This window comes from Lepus europaeus, chromosome 5 (genome assembly GCF_033115175.1).
Source record: "Lepus europaeus isolate LE1 chromosome 5, mLepTim1.pri, whole genome shotgun sequence".
Classification (NCBI taxonomy): Eukaryota; Metazoa; Chordata; class Mammalia; order Lagomorpha; family Leporidae; genus Lepus; species Lepus europaeus.
In genome coordinates this window covers 85,148,538-85,170,072 of record NC_084831.1, presented here as the reverse complement: position 1 = coordinate 85,170,072, position 21,535 = coordinate 85,148,538, and the positions used below count along the sequence as shown (strand labels likewise).

The following is a 21,535-nucleotide window of genomic DNA, read 5'->3' as shown; positions in this document are numbered from 1 at the left end:
AGATTGAAATCATTAAAGGAAGCGAAAGAGCCAAGGAAACATGGAGGGAAGAACAACCTAGGCAATGAGAAGGCTTCACAGCAGAAACATAGCTGATGTTTTTGAAGAACAGCAGAGTCCAGTATAATCAGAGGAAATGAGTCAGGAGGAAAAATACTAGTTCTTGAGGTCAGTAAGATAAATGCCGGGGTTGCAGTGGGTGAATGCATAGTAGTTGTCTGGAGATAAGATCATGAAGGGCCTTGTAACTGTATACTTTGAGAAAAATGGAGTTTGAGCTGAGAATGGCAGTTCATCAATAGTTGTATGCCTTTTTAAAATTTATTTATTTGAAAGAGCTGCAGAGAGAGAAGGAGAGAGAGAGAGAAAGAGAGAGAGAGAGAGATGGAGGGAGGGAGGGAGGGAGGCAGGGAGGGAGATCTTCCATCTGCTGGTTCACTCCCCAGACGACCAGGGCTGAGCCACAACAAAGCCAGGAGCCAGGAGCCTCTCCTGGTCTCCCACGTGGGTAGCAGGGGCCCAAACCTTTGGGCCACACTCTGCTTTCCTTCCCAGGTGCATCAGCAGGGAGCTGCATCGTAAGTGGAGCAGTTGGGAGACACACCAGGCCCACCTGGGATGCTGGCATTGCAGGCAGCAGCTTTACCAACTACACCACAGTGCTGGCTCCATGAATGTCTTAATAAAAATACAATTTCTGGGGCTGGTGCTGTCGCATAGTAGGCTAAGCTTACATCTGTGGTGTCAACATCCCATATGGATGCCAGTTCATGTCCCAGCTGCTGCTTTGCCAATCCTGCAATGACCTGGGAAAGCAGTGGAAGATGGCCCAAGTGTTTGGGCCCCTGCACCTACATGGGAGACCTGGAAGAAGCTCCTGACTCCTCACTTCAGATCAGCTCAGCTTCAGCCATGTGGCCATTTGGGGAGTGAATCAGCTAATAGAAGGCCTTTCTCTCTGTCTCTCCCTCTCTCTGTAACTCTACTTCTCAAATAAATAAATAAAATTAAAAAAACACAATTTCTTAAATAATTGTCTTTGATTTTCAGATATATAAATTATGTGCCATATCTTCTACTAGATACAAAAGCCTCAATTGTAGGAATTCATTTTCTTATTTTCAGCTTTCTATAGTTTTCTAAATCTGGTAATGTACTCTGCATAAAGGGTTTAACATTTGTAGTTGACAGATTGTGACTCAGAGTAAGAATACTGTGTAAATAAAAGTTTTCCCGGGCTGGCAATAGACCCTCACCTTAGGAAGAGTGCAGTTTATTCTCCTATCTATTAGTATTTTTGGACTTTCTTACAGGGGAAAGGTGATTTAAGTTCTTTCTGTTGAAACAGTATGCTCATAATTACGATTAAGCCTACTACTTAACACAGCTAAATTATTAAAAAACAAAGGAATTCAGGGTTTGGTGACCAGAAACGCACATCAAATACTGAAGCACAGTCACTAATCAACAGTAAATAAATAAAATTTGAAAGATTGAAGAAGAGATGAAAGCCTAGTCAAGGTGAATAACATAAAAAGCATTTGTCTGCAATATAAACTAGAAGCTAGTTATAATATGCTTATCTATACATACTTGCATCTGTTCCACTGTATTTTTAAAATTTATTTGAAAAGCACAGAGAGGGAGGAAGAGACACCTGTCATCCTCTGTTTTATGGGTTGCATGGCTTCCCCCTCCCAAAACTTCCCTCCCACCCACAACCCTCCCCTTTCCCGCTCCCTCTCCCCTTCCAATCACATCATGATTCATTTTCAATTCTCTTTATATACAAAAAATCAGTTTAGTATATATTAGGTAACGATTTCAACAGTTTGCCCCCATATAGCAATACAAAGTGAAAAAAAAATACTGTTGGAGTAGTAGTTATAGCATTGAATAAGAGTGTACAGCACATTAAAGACAGAGATCCTACATAATATTTTTTTAAAAATTAATTAATTTTCTATGCCATTTCCGATTTAACACCAGGTTTTTTTTTTTCATTTCCAATATTAATTTAACTGAATTTTAAAAGTAACCAATTTTTAAACTTTTCATTTATTTTATTCCTTAATATTATCTTAAGCGACAAAATATAGAAGTATTTTTAAAGAATTTCCGTATTTTAACTATATACAGTCAAAAGCCTTTGATGATGTAAGTATTTTATCAAAATTATTTTTTTAGTATTCTCTTCTCACTAAATTGTGTGCTCTCTGAGGGACTAGATTGCATCTTTTTTTTTTTTTTTTTTTTTTTTGACAGGCAGAGTTAGACAGTGAGAGAGAGAGACAGAGAGAAAGGTCTTCCTTTTCCGTTGGTTCACCACACAATGGCTGCTGCGGCTGGGGCGCTGCAGCTGGCACACCACGCTGATCCGAAGCCAGGAGCCAGGTGCTTCTCCTGGTCTCCCATGCGGGTGCAGGGCCCAAGCACTTGGGCCATCCTCCACTGCCTTCCCGGGCCATAGCAGAGAGCTGGCCTGGAAGAGGAGCAACCGGGACAGAATCCGGTGCCCTGACTGGGACTAGAACCTGGTGTGCCGGCGTTAGCCTATTGAGCCACGGTGCCAGCCCTAGATCACATCTTTATATTACCAGTGCTACACTCAGTGACTAGTACATTATAGCAACTCAGAAAAATGTTAAATTAATAGATATGGTTTTCATAGGTGGACTGGGTTGTATTTAATGGATTCATAAGAATTTGGAAGCTAAAGGAATTATTTTCTTCTAAATCTTGTGTACTACCTTAACAAATAAAACAGCATGATAAAATATTAATAGTTATTTGATAATAGAGGGTCTGGAAGAAGGTTAGAATTTGAATTATTTATAGGTAAACAGCTTAAACTATTATTCCTTGAGAGTCTTCCTAAGGCATATTTTCTAGCAAATTTAAGAAGAATGTGTGTCAAAAATTCTGTAAATTATATGATTAATTAAATTTTATCTTTTAGCTTCTTTATACAGATAGGAACTTTGTGATTTGTGCTCCAACTGGTTCTGGGAAAACGGTAATATTTGAACTAGCTATCACAAGATTGTTAATGGAAGTACCATTACCATGGTTGAACATTAAAATTGTTTACAGTAAGTATATTTTGTAAGAGTAATGATAATTAAAATAATGAAAAACATTTTAAACAAAAATGAAAGTGTAAACTTGGTCAAACCTAGAAACTATTATTTGGTTTCCCATTTTTTTAAAGATTTATTATTTTTATTTTTTTAAGATTTATTTTATTTACAGCGAGAGGTAGAGACAGAGAGAGAGAGAGAGGTCTTCCATCTGTTGGTTCACTCCCCGGCTGGCTGCAATGGCCGGAACTGCGCAGATACAAAGCCAGGAGCTAGGAGCTTCTTCCGGGTCTTCCACATGTGTGCAGGGGCTGTCTTCTACTGCTTTCCCAGGCCATAGTAGAGAGCTGGATCAAAAGTGGAGCAGCCGGGACTAGAACCAGCGCCCATATGGGATGCCAGCACTGCAGGCCAGGGCTTTAACCCGCTGTGCCACAGCACTGGCCCCTGTTTTTTTTTTTTTTTTTTTTAACTTTTATTTAATGAATATAAATTTCCAAAGTACAGCTTATGGATTACAATGGCTTTCTCCCCCCACCCCACAACTTCCCTCCCACCCGCAACCCTCCCCTTTCTCGCTCCTTCTCCCCTTCCATTCACATCAAGATTCATTTTCAATTCTCTTTATATACAGAAGATCAATTTAGTATATATTAAGTAAAGATTTCAACAGTTTGCCCCCACATAGCAACACAAAGTGAAGAAATACTGTTGGAGTACTAGTTATAGCATTAAATAACAATGTACAGCACATTAAGGACAGAGATCCTACATGAGGAGTAAGTGCACAGTGACTCCTGTTGTTGACTTAACAAATTGACACTCTTCAATGGCAGATGTCCTAAATAGCACTCTGGCCTCAGAATCAGCCCTTAAGGCATTCGGATCTGGCTGAAGAGCCCATGAGAGTATTGTAGGCATGGAAAGCCAAGACACCCTGGGAAAAACAAAAAAGACCTAAATGAAAGATCTCTGTGAGTGAGATCCCAGTGGAAAGAACGGGGCCATCAAAGAAGGAAGTACCTTTCTCTGAAGGGAGGAGAGAACTTCCACTTTGACTATGACCCTGTCGGAATAAGATCAAAGTCGGCAAACCCTAAAGGCTTCCATAGCCTCGGCAACTCATGACTAGAGCCTAGGGAGATTACTGACGCCATTAGCAAGAGTGTCAAATTGTTAAGTCAACAACAGGAGTCACTGTGTACTTACATCTCATGTGGGATCTGTCTTTAATGTGTTGTCTAATGTGAAGTGATGCTATAGCTAGTACTAAAACAGTATTTTTTCACTTTGTGTTGCTATGTGGGGGCAAACTGTTGAAATCTTTACTTAATATATACTAAACTGATCTTCTGTATATAAAGAGAATTGAAAATGAATCTTGATGTGAATGGAAGGGGAGAGGGAGTGGGAAAGGCGAGGGTTGCAGGTGGGAGGGAAGTTATGGGGTGGGGGGAAGCCATTGTAATCCATAAGCTGTACTTTGGAAATTTATATTCATTAAATAAAAGTTAAAAAAAAAACAAAAACAAAAAAATAAATTGACACTCTTGTTTATGGCATGGCCCCTGTTTTTTAAGATTTATTTATTTTATTTGAAAGGCAGAGAGAGAGAGAGAGAGAGAGAAGGTTTTCCATCTGCTAGTTCACTCCCCAATTGGCCACAATGACTGGAGCTACGCTGGTCTGAAGCCAGGAGCCAGGAGCCTCCTCTGGGTCTCCCATGTGGGTGCAGGGGCCCAAGCACCTGGGCCATCTTACACTACTTTCCCAGGCCATAGCAGAGAGCTGGATCAGAAGAGGAGCGGCTGGGTCTCAAACCTGTGCCCATATGGGATGCCGGCGCTTCAGGCCAGGGCATTAACCCACTGTGCCACAGTGCCAGCCCCATCCCATATGGTTTTTTTTTTTTTCTTGACAGGCAGAGTGTATAGTGAGAGAGAGACAGAGAGAAAGGTCTTCCTTTGCCGTTGGTTCACCCTCCAATGGCCGCTGTGGCCGGCGCACTGCGCTGATCCGAAGCCAGGAGCCAGGTGCTTCTCCTGGTCTCCCATGGGGTGCAGAGCCCAAGCACTTGGGCCATCCTCCACTGCCTTCCCGGGCCATAGCAGAGAGCTGGCCTGGAAGAGGGGCAACCGGGACAGAATCCGGTGCCCCAACCGGGACTAGAACCCGGTGTGCCGGTACTGCAAGGCGGAGGATTAGCCTGTTAAGCCACGGCGCCGGCCTCCATCCCATATGTTTTTAATGAAGACAAATCACAGACATTTTCCCAGAGTTATAAATAAAAAGTAATATATAAATTAAAACAGGCCGGCACCGCGGCTCACTAGGCTAATCCTCCGCTTGCAGCGCTGGCACACCGGGTTCTAGTCCCGGTCAGGGCACCAGATTCTGTCCCGGTTGCTCCTCTTCCAGGCCAGCTCTCTGCTGTGGCCTGGGAGTGCAGTGGAGGATGGCCCAAGTGCTTGGGCCCTGCACCCCATGGGAGACCAGGAGAAGCACCTGGTTCCTGGCTTCGGATCAGCGCAGCGCCCTGGCTGCAGCAGCCGTTGTGGGTGAACCAACAGAAAAGGAAGACCTTTCTCTCTGTCTCTCTTTCTCACTGTCCACTCTGCCTGTAAAAAAATATATATATAAATTAAAACAATTGAAATTTTGTGCTTGTTTTTGAAAAGGCAATATGAATAAATTAAGTATTTTTGCAATTACAGAAATTTCCATAATAATTTCTCTCCTTTCTTAGATGTGTATTTTTTCTTTAAAATTTCCATCCAAGAATATACACATAGTTAAAATATATAAAAGAAGTGCTTATAATGAAAAAGCAGTGATCTCTTGCCCTACCTCTGTCCACCCTTAGTTATACTTCCCTGAGCAGCCCTTTCTATTTCTGGCTGTTTTTGGTGATAAGCTGTATATCTGTAAATAATATGCCTATATTGCTAACTTTTAACTTATCAGTATTAGGCAGTATATAAATATGTATTTTTAAGGCTAACCTTACCAACCAAAATTTGTAAAAATCATTTTAAAATTGCACTAACATTCAAAATGATATGTTGTTTTAGTGGCACCAATAAAAGCCCTATGTAGTCAGCGTTTTGATGATTGGAAGGAAAAATTCGGACCATTAGGTTTGAATTGTAAAGAACTCACTGGAGATACGGCAATGGATGACCTATTTGAGATTCAGCATGCTCATATTATTATGACAACTCCAGTAGGTGTTATTTATACTTCATTATTTCCTTAGTTTATAGTTCTCTTTATCAAGAAAAGAAGTTAAAATGAAACACAAATTAGAAGCAGCATATGTTTGCAATGTAAACAACATAGAATATACTTGTATTCAGAATACAAAAAGAATAGTTACAAATCAGTAATTAAAAGATAAATGACTAAATAGGATAGACAAAGAATAGGCAATTTGTTATTGTGGATAATTTCTAATTATATTTGTTTATATTCCTTAACTCAATTATTATGTATTGTAGAGGGAAGACTTTGGCTTAAAAATATCAATAAAACTGTGACTTTAGATATTTGGCTGTTAACTAAAAAACAATTGAGAGCTCAGTTTTTTTAAACACCTGTAAAACTTTAAACCCTTTAAATTTCAATCTTTAAATATTTTTCAGGATGCTTGAAAGGCATCAACCAAAACATTGCCTCCATTTGTAATATGTTATGAAAATTTTTACTTATATATTAAATATTTGCTACAATTTCTTACAACATTAAACTATTTTTTTTTCTAGGAAAAATGGGATAGCATGACTAGGAAATGGAGAGACAACTCTTTGGTCCAGTTGGTTCGACTGTTTCTCATTGATGAGGTAGAGAACACATAATTCAGTTTCAGAGATAAGCATAAAAAGATGAGTAGTATGGGTGGAAAAAAGTAAGACAGTTTCAACCAAGATACATGTTTGTTTTATCTCTTCAAATGGAAAATGTTCATTTTCTTAAGGAAGAATGTTAATATTATTGTACACTGTAGTTGATTAAATATACTTTTATTTTGTAGTTAATGATTCTTTCATGATTGGTTGCTTAGGTACATGTTATAAAAGATGAAAATCGTGGTCCAACTCTTGAAGTTGTAGTCAGCAGAATGAAAACTGTACAATCTTCATCCCAGATTTCAGAAAATACCAGCGCTATTATTCCAATGAGATTTGTAGCTGTATCTGCAACAATTCCAAATGCTGAGGATGTAAGTTAAAATTTTAGTCTGTCAGATTTTTTATGATTTATGAAATGATTAGTCATTTTGATCTTGGAGAAAAATAAAGTGTTTTTTTTTTTTTTGGTCAATCACCTAGTAAATAGGAAAGAATGTTGTAGAAAGTTTAGTAAGGTCTCATCAGTATGACAGTTTTTGAGATGATAAAATTTGGTTGATCAAAGGTTTAATAAAACATTTTTGCTAGAATTCTGTTTTTTGCTAGTATCTAAAAGTTTTTGTTCCATGGATTTCATATGCTTCATAATAACTTGTCTAATAGTATGTTATGGTAGTTGTAACTATATGACTCTAGTTATATAGCAAAGTATGGTGGAGAATGAAAGTACTTGCTGAGATAATTGCCAATTCTATGTGCCTGGCATTGTTAATAAGCACTAATGGTTGATGGAAAAATTAAAAGTATGGGGGCTGGTGCTGTGGCATAGTGGGTAAAGTTGCTGCCTACAGTGCTGGCATCTCATATGGGTACTGGTTCGAGTCTCAGCTGCTCTGCTTCTGATTGGCTTTCTGCTATGGCCTGGGAAAGTAGTGGAAGATGGTCCAAGTCCTTGGGCCCCTGCACCCATATGGGAGACCCAGAAGAAGCTCTGGCTCCTGGCTCCTGACTGGTGCGACTCTGGCTATTGCAGCCATCTAGGGAGTGAACCAGTGGATGGAAGACCTCTCTCTCTGTCTCTCTGTCTCTGCCTCTGCCTCTCTGTAACTCTGCCTTTCAAATAAATGAATAAATCTTTAAAAAAATTAAAATTATGAACCTTGTCTTTGAGGAGGATATGATTAATGGGTGCATGAACATGTAAAGAAATAATTGTATACATTTTTTACACTTTCCATAATTAATATATGTTAGTTTTTCTTCAGTTTTTAGGCAAATTTCTTCAAAAATAGTACATTCTTACTCTACTTTTTCACTCCTGTTTATGTCTCAACCACTGTAATGTGGCTTTTCCCCCAGCTACTTCTATTTTTTTTTTAAAGATTTATTTATTTATTTGAAAGACCAAGTTATAGAGAGAGAAAGGAGAGACAGAGATTTTTCATCTGCTGGTGATGACCGCAATGGCCAGGGCTGTACCAGATCAGAGCCAAGGGGCTAGAACTCCCTTTTGATCTCCCATGTGGGTGGCAGGGACCCAAGCATTTGGGCCATTTTCTGCTGCTTTCCCAGCTGCATAAGCACGGAGTTGGATTGGAAGTGGAGCAGCTGGGACTTCTGGCATTATGGCATGCTGTCATTGCAAGCATTGGCTTAATCTACTGCACCACAACACCAGCCCCTTGAACTGTAATTTCTTGTGTGATCTTACCCTTAACGATGATAATCTAGAGAAAATATCTTAGTATTTCTTTCCAGGGCAACAAAAATTCATTAATCTGTCTTCTTCCTGTAAATCAGTGGTCAATTTCATAACAGGGCATCAAGCCTGATTACTAACCAGACTTGTTGAAGGTAAGGATTGCTTACCACAGCTTAAGATGCTAGCTAGTGACTCTTAACACTGAGTCTGGAATGTGCTTTTGACACTGTCATCTCTCAGGTGTTTATTTGCTCTTCCGCTAAAAATAGTCAACTTTTGTCAAACTAAGTTATCTATTTCTTTTGCTACTTATTAAATACTAATTTAAGACAACACACAAGTACAGTCATTTACAGGTATAATACTGAAAAATAGCAAAGAAGCTAAATAGTGCTAGTGAGAAATTTTATTTATTTATTTATTTTTTTGATAGGCAGAGTGGATAGTGAGAGAGAGACAGAGAGAAAGGTCTTCCTTTGCCGTTGGTTCACCCTCCAATGGCCGCCGCAGCCGGCGCATCTCGCTGATCCGAAGCCAGGAGCCAGGTGCTTCTCCTGGTCTCCCATGGGGTGCAGGGCCCAAGCACTTGGGCCATCCTCCACTGCACTCCCGGGCCACAGCAGAGAGCTGGCCTGGAAGAGGAACAACTGGGACAGAATCTGGCGTCCCAACCGGGACTAGAACCCGGTGTGCCAGCACCGCAAGGTGGAGGATTAGCCTGTTAAGCCACGGCGCCGGCCAGAAATTTTAATTTTTTAAAAGGTTTATTTCTTTATTGAAAGTCAGAGTTACATAGAGAGAGAAGAGGCAGAGAGAGAGGTCTTCCATCCTCTGGTTCACTCCCCAGTTGGCCACAACAGCCAGAGCTGCGCCAATCTGAAGCCAGGAGCCAGGAGCTTTTTCTGAGTCTCCCACATGGGTACAGGGACCCAAGCAATTGGGACATTTTCTACTGCTTTCCCAGGCCATAGCAGAGAACTGGACTGGAAGTGGAGCAGCTGGGACTCGAGCTGGTGCCCACATGGGATGCCGGCAATGGAGGTGGCAGCTTTACCCGCTGCTGCACCATAGCACCAGCCCTCAATTTTAATTTTACTTTGGATTTTTATGAAAGAAACTAAGACAAAATAATACTAGTTAATTAGAAGTTTACCATTGTGAAAAGTAGATATAATTTTTGAAGTCTACTATCAGTAATATTAATAATGTATCAGTAGAGGAGTATCAATGGAATATATAATGTTGACAAAGACTATTTAAATACTTTTATTCCTTGATTTCAAAGTGCTCTATAGTTGTATTATTTTCAGCCATAGAACCTTACTAGAAAAAAATTGATGATTTGATTCTTTTTTTTTTTTTTTTAAAGATTGCAGAATGGCTTTCGAATGATGAAAGACCTGCTGTGTGTCTGAAAATGGATGAGAGCCATAGACCTGTGAAACTTAAGAAAGTGGTCCTTGGATTTCCTTGCAATAGTAACCAAACTGAATTTAAGTTTGACTTATCCCTCAACTACAAAATTGCCAGTGTTATACAAACATATTCTGATCAGAAACCCTCACTTGTGGTATGAATTATGTTTCTTATTTTTAAATGTAATGTTCATTATGTTTTTAGTTTGATTAATACAGAAATTGCTAATTCATTTTCAGTTTTGTGCAACAAGGAAAGGTGTGCAACAGGCTGCTTCTGTTTTTGTGAAAGATGCTAAATTTGTTTTGACTATGGAACAGAAACAGAGGTATATTATTTCCTTTTTTCTTAGAAATAGAAGGATTTTCAGAGATCATCTAACTGAGATAAGAATACTGGGTTTGTTCCTTAACTTTAAGCAAACTATTTGATATCTCCAAGCCTTAGTTTTCTCATCTGTAAAATAAGGGTAATAGTAATTAAATGAAATATTGAGTCTTGGTGCAGCTGTGATCTTTATTTCATAACCAGATTTAATGAAAGCTAAAGATTATCCATATAATGCTATCTTCATTTTTTTTTTTTACCGACTTTGAATCTAGCATCTGTTGTAATCTTTCACTAAAATTTATCTTGCTATTTAGTCTCCCATGAGCCTCTAACATATTTGATTATTTCTACTTTATTGAAACACTCCGGACTCTTATGCTTCCATTATCTTGTAACAGTTTTCCTTCAACTTTGCAGATGATTCATTCTCAATCTTCCTTTCATTTTTTTATTCAACTCTATGAATTTCTACCTTTATACCTCCAGCTCAGACTTCCCTTCTGAACTGTAGGCTTATAGTCCATCTGTCTAACTGACATCCAGTTGCTTATCTTACAGGTGTCTCAAGCTCATTATGTCCAAAATAGACATATTGTCTCAAACTGCCTCTTCTTCCATTGTTCCACATCTTACCTATACATCATCTCCCTGTTTGTTCATGGTAGAAACCCATCTTTGATATCTCCCTCATCTTCCTTCCTGTAGGTAGGTAATTGATTGCCAAGTTCTGTTTATTTTTACTTCTAATTTATCTCAAATATGTCATTTTGTCTCCATCAGCACTCCTACATCCCTAATTCAAGTCACTATTAATCTCTTGCCTGTGTCATATCCTTTTACCTGTTGACCACACACACTTTGTTTTCTACACAGCAGAATGGTTGGTTAAAACTGCAAATTGAAAAGTCAGTTTCCTGCCTAGCTTAAAATTTTATTTACTGTTATTAGGCTAACATTCTAAATCATTAGTGTGGCCTGCAATATCCAGTGTACTGTGTTATCCAGCTAATTTTCCATTCTTGACCATGCTCCTCCTTTACCCACTACTGTCAAACCATATTGACCTCTCTGTTCTGTGAATGTGCTGAACTGCTACCTTGTTCATAGTTGTTCTACATCATGTTTTCTTTACCTGGAATGATTTTCACCTAACTCCTTTTCATCTTTCAAGGCTTACTTTTAATATCAGTTTCCCATGATTCTCAGTTTCCCTTTATTTACTGGTATAGAACTTACTATAATTGTAGTAAACATCCTTTTGTTTGTTATTTTTTAAAATGAAAAGATGTTCTACTTCACTCAAAAAAGTAGATTTTAAAATAATCACAAAAATCATCAAAACTGAAGTAGTATATAATTCTTAAAAATCTGTTTGACAGAGATTAAAAAAACATCATATTTACAGCAAAACTGATACACTCAGGCATTTCTCTTTTTTTTGTTTTCTAATTTTACCTTCCATCTATAAAGGAGGACATGCAATGTTTGTCTTTCAGTGTCTGGCTTGTTTCATTCAATATGATGTCCTGTAGTTCCAACCATTTTGATGCAAATGATGGAATTTCATTCTGGTTATAGTTGAATAATATTCAGTTTTAATATCCTATTCATTAGATTACAGACTTCAGGAGGAAAGGGAGACTTATGTTCATCTTATTTACTGCTCAATCTTAGCAATCTCAACAGAGAGCTAACTGTGGTTACCACTTAATGGACATTAACTTGTTATTTATAACAACTTTGGGGAATTGGTAAATATATTTAGTGGTAGATCTCAATTAAACTTCGTTTGATTAACAGCATGTGAAGATGAGTAGATACTGATTTTTCTGACTAATCTTATATGGAAGGATACACTTTTGTCTGCTTTGCTTGAGTGCATCCTTCAAATTGACACTGATTTGAGGTTTTTTGACTTCCTTGCAATAGAAATTGATAAGGGTCCAATGTGCAACCAGGGCAAAATTTATTGGAGGCTTATGCTGAGCACAAGGGAAACAACATGGGGAGAAGAAATTCTGCCAACAGGCTCAGTGAGGGAACTGGTGGGGAGGTGTGGCAGTTCTCTCTCAGCACATAGCAGTTCAATGTGCATTCAGCTCAGAGTTTTGACTTGTCTCCCTGGGCACTCAGCATTTCAGTTTTCCCTCAGTTTGGTGTTTTGTATAGGCACAGTTGCATACAACACATTCAAAATGGTGGTGTTGCTCACTACTGCCACTCTGCCCAGTTGTGCTGGGCTACTCTGAGCATGTGTAACAGGACCAGGAGGGGACTGGGGATATTTTGCAGTTAGGGTATGGATATGTTTTTCTTCTGATTGATATGGAGCGGGAAATGGATACATAGTTAGGTCAGCAGGTAGATACACATCAAATTTGGAGAACTTGATTTAGTGAGTCCTGTAGATCTGTTTCTATTTTGTCTCAAAATTACCAATCTGTTCTTTTGCCACCACCTGTGATCAGTTGTTAACCAAAGGCATGTACCAAGCCTAGAAGATACCACTGTAGTTTTCTGGAAATTCTTTGATACTTTCTTGCCACTAAAAAGGATGGATTTCTATAGACACCTATCCATACCCTAGATACTATTTTCATACTTCTACGTCCACTTCAATTTTATAACCCAATTCACTTGGTTACTACCACATGAAAAAACTTCTAGAATATGAAGCATGTGGAGTAATGTTTTTATTATGTACATTTACAAAGCAAGATTGAGGAATAAGATATAGAAGAGAAAGAGTCAGAGAAACCAACAAAGATCTTATTGTCAAAAAGTAGATGAGGTCTGAGAGGTAGACAGGAAGAAAGTGAAAATAATCCTAACATGGTAACAGTAGCATAGGTTTTTCTTCCTACCTGGTTTGTTTTGGATATGGTTTTTCCCCCAAAGGTTCATGTGCTGGAAGCTTGATCTCCAATGTATTGTTATTGAGAAGTGCTGGGACCTTTAAAAGGCTGGGTCTAGTGGGAGGGGAGTTGGTCACAGGAGCACCACCCTTATGAGTTTATTCCCTTGAGACTGGATTAGAGCTCTCAGGACTAAGTTTTGTGGGGTTGGATTTGTTACTACAAAAGTAGGTTGTTTCAAGTAGTTCAGCCTTTCTTGCCTCACACAAACATATACTACTTCCCTTCCACTTTCCCATCATACATATCACCAGAAGGTAAACCGTGGCTAGCACCATGTTCTTGGACTTCCAGAACTATGAGACAAAATAAACCTCCTTTCTTTTTAATTTTGGCATTTAGTTATTTTTTTTAACCTAGAAACCTTTTATTTAAGATATACAAGCTTCATGCATTTCATATGTATAAACTTAGTTACACAGTGATTCTTCCCACCCTACCCTCCCTCCCACCTGTACCATCACCTTTCTTCCTCCTCCCTCTCCTATTGCCATTCTTATTTTTTACTAATATCTATTTTCAGTTAACTTTATACACATAAGATCACAGATCACAGGTTTTTATTAGGAACAGTTACCAATTGAATGGAATCTCATTCATCTATCTTGTAAGTTCTGCTTTTGTTTCATTCCAAGAAAAAGCATATGTGAAAAGGAATGGCTTGCCATTTTGGGTGGGTGTAGACTAGGAAGGAAGACTGACTGTTACTCATGATACTTCCCCTTTATCCACTCCCACAAGACTTCTTTTTGGCTAGATACTGTTACTAAGGTTTCTAAACCGCCTAACATGACAACTTTTCTGTACTCTAATTCTTTTTAACTTTTTATTAAATATTTTTCTTCTGAATTATATATTTAAATAACAAAATATATCTGTATTTTGAAATTTCTCAATTAACTTAAGGAATTTAATTGGTAGTATTCTTATATTGAGAATATCTGCTATGTCTGGCTTTAATCAAAAGGACTTCTTGGTTATTTATGGCTAATGATCAAAGAATATTGGAAGAATGTATACATCCACTAGGTTATTTTGCTGGCAAAAACCTTTTCTGTATCAAATCATGATTAATAGTTTTCAATATTAGCTGCACTTGGTTTTATAACATTTTTATTATTAATTTTCTAAAATTTTTAACAAAGGTGAGGTTTCAAAAATATTGATAATTATAATAGAGTAAAGATACAACTGGAATTAAAGAAAGTATAGTTATAGGGTAGAAGCAGTAAAAAGGTATACATAATGTGGAACTTTCTGTTTATTGAGAATAAACTGGGTGGTCAAGTTGTGCTGTGTCACTTTTATTCAGAAACTTGACTGTTACTTGAGGTTTACTTTCTTGCTCACAAACTAACTCTAAAAGAAATTTTGAAAGACTTACAGAATTCTCTGTGCAATGGTAGATCATTCACATAGAATAACTATGTGGCCTCCTATGTTGAGTATGTAATAATTAACATTTTTAAGCTCAACTTACCATATGAGTAGGAAACTGAAATGCATAGGCTATTAATTCCCTTAACATTAATTTACATTTCATCCTCTCACTTTTCTCCTGTTCTCTGTTGCACACAAATGAGGTAATTTTGTTTTAGATAATTATTTTCTTGCACAGAAGCATACATAAGATCTAAATTCCTTTTCTCATTTCCCACTTGTAGCTAGTAACTCAAGGAAAATTTCTCTTTCCTTTAACTCACTTCTTCCTTAACTGTGCTCCTCTTTTTTTTTCTATCTTTATCTCCTTTTTTATTCCTGCTTGTTCAGGGATAAAATGCTAGTTTTAGAAACAGCATGAAATTAGAGACTCAGATTTGAATTATAGTGCTTCCGTTCTTACTAGTGGTGTGCCACTGAGCACATTGTCTCTCTCAGCTTCAATTTCTTAGTCAGAGATGGAAATATGAATGTTATTTATTGTGGTAATTTAATAAGATAATATTTCTTAGATACTTTATGATGCATAGCTGTTTATGCTTAATTGTAATGTGTCCTTTCCTTTAGCCTTCTCTTCATTCCATTCTAAATCCTTAAAATCATGAGTGTTTTAAAATAATGCCTCCAAGTGTCTTATTTGCAACAAAGAAATGGAAATGCACAAATTTGGAGTTCTTTGACATACTTAAGAACCTGCCAACTAACAAAATCTTTGAAAGTACCAAGAATATCTTTTTCAAATTATTAAGAAACTTTTTAAACCTTCCCTTCTTTTTAAACTTAACCATTTTCTTTATGTGCCATATCTCAGAGCACAATCAATAGCTATTTTTTATTTCAATCTTTTGGGGTTAATTAATTATATAGTAGAATTTTAAAAATTATTCCTTACAAATATTTTCATGCAAATTATAGGAGTAAGTTTTCTTATTCTGACCCATGAACATAATCACCATTTATAATGTTTTTTTTTTTTTCCTGTGGGAGAATGACTTTTTTAAATTCTTAGTTTAAAAGAGTTTTAGGGACTGGTGCTGTGGCGTAGTGGGTTAAGCTGCCATCTGCAATGATGGCATCCCATATGGGTGCTGGTTATATTCATGGCTGCACCACTTCCAATCTAGCTCCCTGCTAATGTGCTTGGGAATGCAGCAAGTATGGCTCAAGTGCTTGGGTCCCTGTACCCAAGTGAGAGAACTGGATGAAGCTCCTGGCTCCTAGCTTTAGCCTGGCACAGCCCTGGCTGTTGTGGCCATTTGGGGAGGAAACCAGTAGATGGAAGATCTTTTTCTCTCCCTCTGTCTCTCCTCTTTGTGTGACTCTTTTAAATAATCAATCAATCTTAAAAAAAAAAGAATTTTTCTCAAAAGTGAGTTTTAATGTTATAACTGATAGAGACTTTTTAATATTGAAGTTAGTTTTCAAGTAATGATGTTGTAAAAAAAAAAATCTTTTGATACCTGTAAGTTTCAAAATAATAAATTGCTTCAGAGTTTTTTTGATGTTACTAAAGAACTCTCAATAATTTTATGGTATTTTTATATAGGTTACAGAAGTATGCATATTCCGTAAGAGATTTGAAACTGAAAGGTAGGTTTAGTGACTGTTAAACAGCTTTTTCAGATATAGATAAAATGAATCTGTTACTGGTATATATTGATATGAATTAACAAGTGATATGTTTTATTACAGATATCTTAATACATGGTGTTGCTTATCATCATGCTGGTATGGAGCTGTCAGATAGAAAAGTAGTTGAAGAAATTTTTACTATTGGAGATCTACCAGTTCTTTGTAAGCAAAGCATATTTCTTATGGGTATTATGAAATATTTTGAAAAATAATTTTAACAGAAAACAGAAAATCTCAAGGATTTACTTGTTTTTGCTTTTCTTCCAGAAATCTAAAATTATGTAATTTCCCATGTATGTATGGGCCATAGTAAATTCATTGGCATGGTTTAGCTCTCTCATGCTAGTTTAAGATAATGTGATTTGAAAAGTAATAAATTGGAGCCCTTGGCCACTTGGGTCTGTTTCTCGGCGCCTGCTCCTGCCTGGCACCCGCAATGGCCGGGTCGCGGCAAAGCTGCAGCAGGAGTCGCGGGTGAGCCGGCTGGGCCGGTGGCTCGCGTGCCGCCTCCCATCTGAAGAAATGAGTGGTGGATTGGCCCCAAGTAAAAGCACAGTGTATGTGTCCAACCTGCCCTTTTCCCTGACGAACAATGACCTATACAGGATGTTTTCCAAATATGGCAAAGTTGTAAAAGTTACTATAATGAAAGATTAAAAATAGCAGGAAGAGTAAAGGGGTTGCATTCATTTTGTTTTTGGGTAAAGACTCAGCCCAAAACTGCACCAGGGCGATAAACAACGGTTATTTGGTAGAGTGATAAAAGCAAGCATTCCCAATGGAAGAGCAGCTGAATTCATCCGAAAACGAAACTACTTTGATAAATCCAAGTGCTAGGAATGTGGGGAAAGTGGACACTTAAGTTATGTCTGTCCTAAAAATATGTTGGAGAATGTGAACCTCCAAAGAAGAAGGAAAAGAAGAAAAAATAAATAAATAAAGTTCCTGAACCAGAAGAAGAAATTGAGGAAGTAGAAGAAAGTGAAGATGAAAGGGAAGAGCCTGGTCTGGACAGCCTCAGCCAGGCCATTGCCTTCCAGCAAGCCAAAATTGAAGAACAAAGAAAATAGAGACCCCATTCAGGGGTCCCTCCACATCAGATGACTCAAGACAGCCGAGGATAAAGAAAAGCACATATTTCAGTGATGAGGAAGAGCTCAGTGACTGAAATGACGTTTACTGTGTGAATGTCCCTAAGATATAAACGCCTGGGAGCACAAAGTTCAGCTGAGGGCTAAGGTTACTTTTAGAGTTTGAGCATAAAAACACAATACCAAACAGTTTTTTACTAGAAAATAGTTCATAGGAAATTTAAAAATAAATAGAAATTATTATGTTTCTCTCTTGCATTAGTACAGTACAGTTTGAGCATCCCTGAAATCCTAAACACTGCAAAATATGAAGCCTTGTCAGTGCCAACATAGTGTCTCAAGTAGGACATCGTGACACTGTTGTTACACATCCTATAAAGTTTGATAAAACCTAAATGAAGTTCATATTTAGGCTTGGTTCCCATCCCTGTGATATCTCATTATGCTTGTGCAACTACTAGAAAATTCAGAAAAACCTGGAACCCAAAATACTTCTGGTCCCAAGTATTTCAAATAAGAGATGCACAACCTGTACTAAAAATCAAAACTTGCTAGTACTAATCTGAAAAGAGCTAATTTTAATAAAAATAAGAAAGTGTTATAATGCTGTTGTCATCCCATGAGAAAAAGGTATTAAAATGATTTATTTGAGATTTTCATTACAAAACTTTACTCATGTTTGATTGGTTTACATGGCTTTCAAAACTTAGTCTTCAAAGCAAATGCCTCATGAAATGTTAATAAACTTTTTCAAAAGAAAAAAAAGAAAAGTAATAAATTAACAGTTTTTTTGGTTCTAAGATATTTTATTATTTTAGATAATAATGTTCTCTTTTTCTTTTCTTAATTTCTCATATATGAGTTTTTATTGCATTTAGGAATATGTCTTTTATAAGAAAATGTCTTTCTGAAATAATAAAGTTATATGGGTTTGTATTAATATTCCTTAATGCAGTTACTACCAGTACTTTAGCCATGGGAGTAAATTTGCCTGCTCACCTAGTTGTTATAAAATCTACAATGCATTATGCTGGAGGAATGTTTGAAGAATATAGTGAAACAGATATTCTGCAGATGATTGGTAGAGCTGGTCGACCTCAAGTAAGTGACAGTAACTTTACTTTTTGTAACTTATTTTATAAGATTTGGTAAAAATAAAAAAATGTATGCTTAAAATTTGTGTTTTATACTTAGACTAGTGGAGCAGCAGGGACTCGAACTGGCACCCATATGTGATGCTGGCACTGCAGCTGGTGGTTTTACCCCCTATGCCACAGCACCGGTCCCTTGTCTTTTATTCTTTTTTTTTTTTTTTTAAAGATTTATTTATTTTACTTGAAAGTCAGAGTTACACAGAGAGAGGAGAGGCAGAGAGAGAGACAGAGAGAGGTCTTCCATCCTTTGGTTCACTCTCCAATTAGCTGCAACGGCCAGAGCAGCACCGATCCAAAGCCAGGAGCCTCCTCCAGGTCTCCCATGTGGGTGCAGGGGCCCAAGGACTTGAGTCATCTTCTTGTACCTTCCCAAGCCACAGTAGAGAGCTGGACAGGAAGTAGAGCAGCTGGGTCTCAAACTGGCACCCATATGGGATACCAGCGCTTCAGGCCAGGGCGTTAACCTGCTGTGCCACAGCGTCGGCCCCATCTTTTATTCTTAATAGGGTTTCTCTTGGCATTTTGGATGGAAAGTCTTTCATTGTGTAGGAGTGTCTTGTGTATCATATAACATGTTACTTCTTTGAATCCTAGCACAAAATTACAATAATCCCTGGGCATTGTGACAATTAGAAGTCAGCCTATATACTTGTAAATTACAAAACCATACTCTGACAAATTCTTGAATTAGGAAGTCATTTATAAAAATGCTAAGGGAACATTCAGGAAGAACATCTTTTCAAAGAATGCGAAAATATTATTTTATACAAATTTATAGTTTTAAGAATAAATCTCACATGTCAATTACACCAAATCTTACAACTTTATCCAATTACAAGGTTTATTTCAGTTTTGACATTGCCAAAATTATGTACATTGAAGCCATGGTGATTTTATAAGTATATTCAGTTTTTTAAATTAAGTTTTCAGTTAAATTCAAAGGCAGAAGCATTTTCTGGGCCTTTTGACCTATTATTTAAGGCAAAGGGACTATTTGTTGTAATGAAAGTCTTGCATTATTGAGTAAGACTAGTGCCAAAATGTGCTCTTCTTTAATAGTTTTCTATGTGTTTCTTTTTTTCAGTTTGACACTACAGCTACGGCAGTTATTATGACTCGATTAAGTACAAGAGACAAGTACATTGAAATGTTAGCTTGTAATGACACTGTAGAAAGCAGGTAATACAGAAAAATTTCTAAAAGATAATGCTAATATAATCTACTTTCTCCACTTTTATTTTAGAAAGAAATTTGGGGATTTTCTAGGTTATTTTCTTGATATTTTTTAACGATTTAAGAAGTTTGTGTCCTTTTAAGGAATATAATTGTTCTTTTTTCAAAAAAAATCAGAGTAGTTTTATTTACTAGTGTTTCTTAGAGTGTAGTAGCATGTAGCTTTGTTCAAAAAGGCCTAATTTCTAATAAGTCCTTATTAAATATTATATTATAATTAGGTATGAAATCTTGTAAATTTGAAGTCACTAGTTTGTTATAGGAAGAAATATAACTTTCATATCTTTTCACATCTTTAAAATTTGTTTACTAATAGAAAGGCAGTCTGTGACCTTTTACTGAAAAATTTGATGTATTTTCTCTTGGAGAAAATAGGATATAGTTTACTCTCCAGCCTTTCTTAAGCAATAATCTGTCTTCTGGACCAATGAAGTAGATAAATCTCAAATTAAAAAAGCAAAGTTGAGTTGAGTTTTTAAAGTTTTCTGTTATATTTTTGGAAATTATTATTTTTCATGAATTTTTAAAATAGCAATGAATATATTATATATTGTTAAAGTTAATAAATAAGAATTATGGCATTGAAGTGCATATTAGTAATACAAAGTTTTTTTTTTCCCCATTAGTTTGCACAGACATCTCATTGAACATTTAAATGCTGAGATAGTATTACACACCATCACAGATGTGAATATTGCTTTGGAATGGATACGATCAACCTTGCTTTATATCAGAGCCTTGAAAAATCCATCTCATTATGGTTTGTTACTTTGACTTGGGAAAGGAGAACTTTTTCAAGCCAGCTGGGCCCAAATTTATATTAGTAGGTTACAGAGTAGGAAATAGGAACAAATAGGTAACAGAAAAAATGGTAATAGTCACAAATACATTTAGAGGCAAGAGTAGATATAAGTGAGAAATCTATTTATTTATTTATTTATTTATTTATTTATTTATTGACAGATAGAGTGGACAGTGAGAGAGAGAGACAGAGAGAAAGGTCTTCCTTTGCTGTTGGTTCACCCTCCAATGGCCGCCGCGGCTGGCGCGCTGCGACCGGCGCACCGCGCTGATCCGATGGCAGGAGCCAGGTGCTTATCCTGGTCTCCCATGAGGTGCAGGGCCCAAGCACTTGGGCCATCCTCCACTGCACTCCCTGGCCACAGCAGAGAGCTGACTTGGAAGAGGGGCAACCGGGACAGAATCTGGCACCCTGACCGGGACTAGAACCCACTGTGCCGGTGCCGCAAGGCAGAGGATTAGCCTAGTGAGCCGCGGTGCCGGCCAAGTGAGAAATCTTTATCCTTTTTATGTCTAGTCTTGCACCATTAAAAATAGACCTGGTAGAAAAAAATTCAAGTGCACTAAAAATAACAAAAAACCTGAAGTCACTTAAAATATGTTAAAGTTTTTAAAAATCTTGAATTTTGTCTGCACTTGGTGTTTAGCTATTTTCTTATTCTGATTTGTGACTGTTCATTTTTTAGTTTATAAGAAATCAAAATATATAGTACTACATTTGCTTCTGGTTCTAAAGTTAACACACATCTGTTGCCTATAGAGGGTTTTTCCATGTGGTATAAGTTATAAAATCAGAATTCTTGGGATTGCTGGACATTAAAACTGACTCCTTACAATATTATTCTAATACATATAAGTTTACAACTTTCAGATCTCCAAGGATAATATTAGCC

At 37.2% G+C, this 21,535-nt stretch overlaps 1 protein-coding gene and 1 pseudogene across 1 annotated transcript in view; both read left to right on the top strand.

Annotated features, from left to right (window-relative positions):
• Positions 1-21,535, top strand: part of HFM1 (helicase for meiosis 1) — a 114,357-nt gene that overhangs the window by 17,646 nt on the left and 75,176 nt on the right. Inside the window, exons 6-17 of the mRNA XM_062193435.1 lie at positions 2,087-2,157; positions 2,960-3,092; positions 6,152-6,303; positions 6,842-6,919; positions 7,141-7,299; positions 10,000-10,200; positions 10,286-10,374; positions 16,278-16,321; positions 16,424-16,525; positions 18,410-18,555; positions 19,693-19,787; positions 20,468-20,601. Coding sequence (XP_062049419.1) covers positions 2,087-2,157; positions 2,960-3,092; positions 6,152-6,303; positions 6,842-6,919; positions 7,141-7,299; positions 10,000-10,200; positions 10,286-10,374; positions 16,278-16,321; positions 16,424-16,525; positions 18,410-18,555; positions 19,693-19,787; positions 20,468-20,601 — 1,404 coding nt within the window. The remainder of the gene's footprint in view (positions 1-2,086; positions 2,158-2,959; positions 3,093-6,151; positions 6,304-6,841; positions 6,920-7,140; positions 7,300-9,999; positions 10,201-10,285; positions 10,375-16,277; positions 16,322-16,423; positions 16,526-18,409; positions 18,556-19,692; positions 19,788-20,467; positions 20,602-21,535) is intronic.
• Positions 16,886-17,531, top strand: LOC133760844 (zinc finger CCHC-type and RNA-binding motif-containing protein 1-like; annotated as a pseudogene).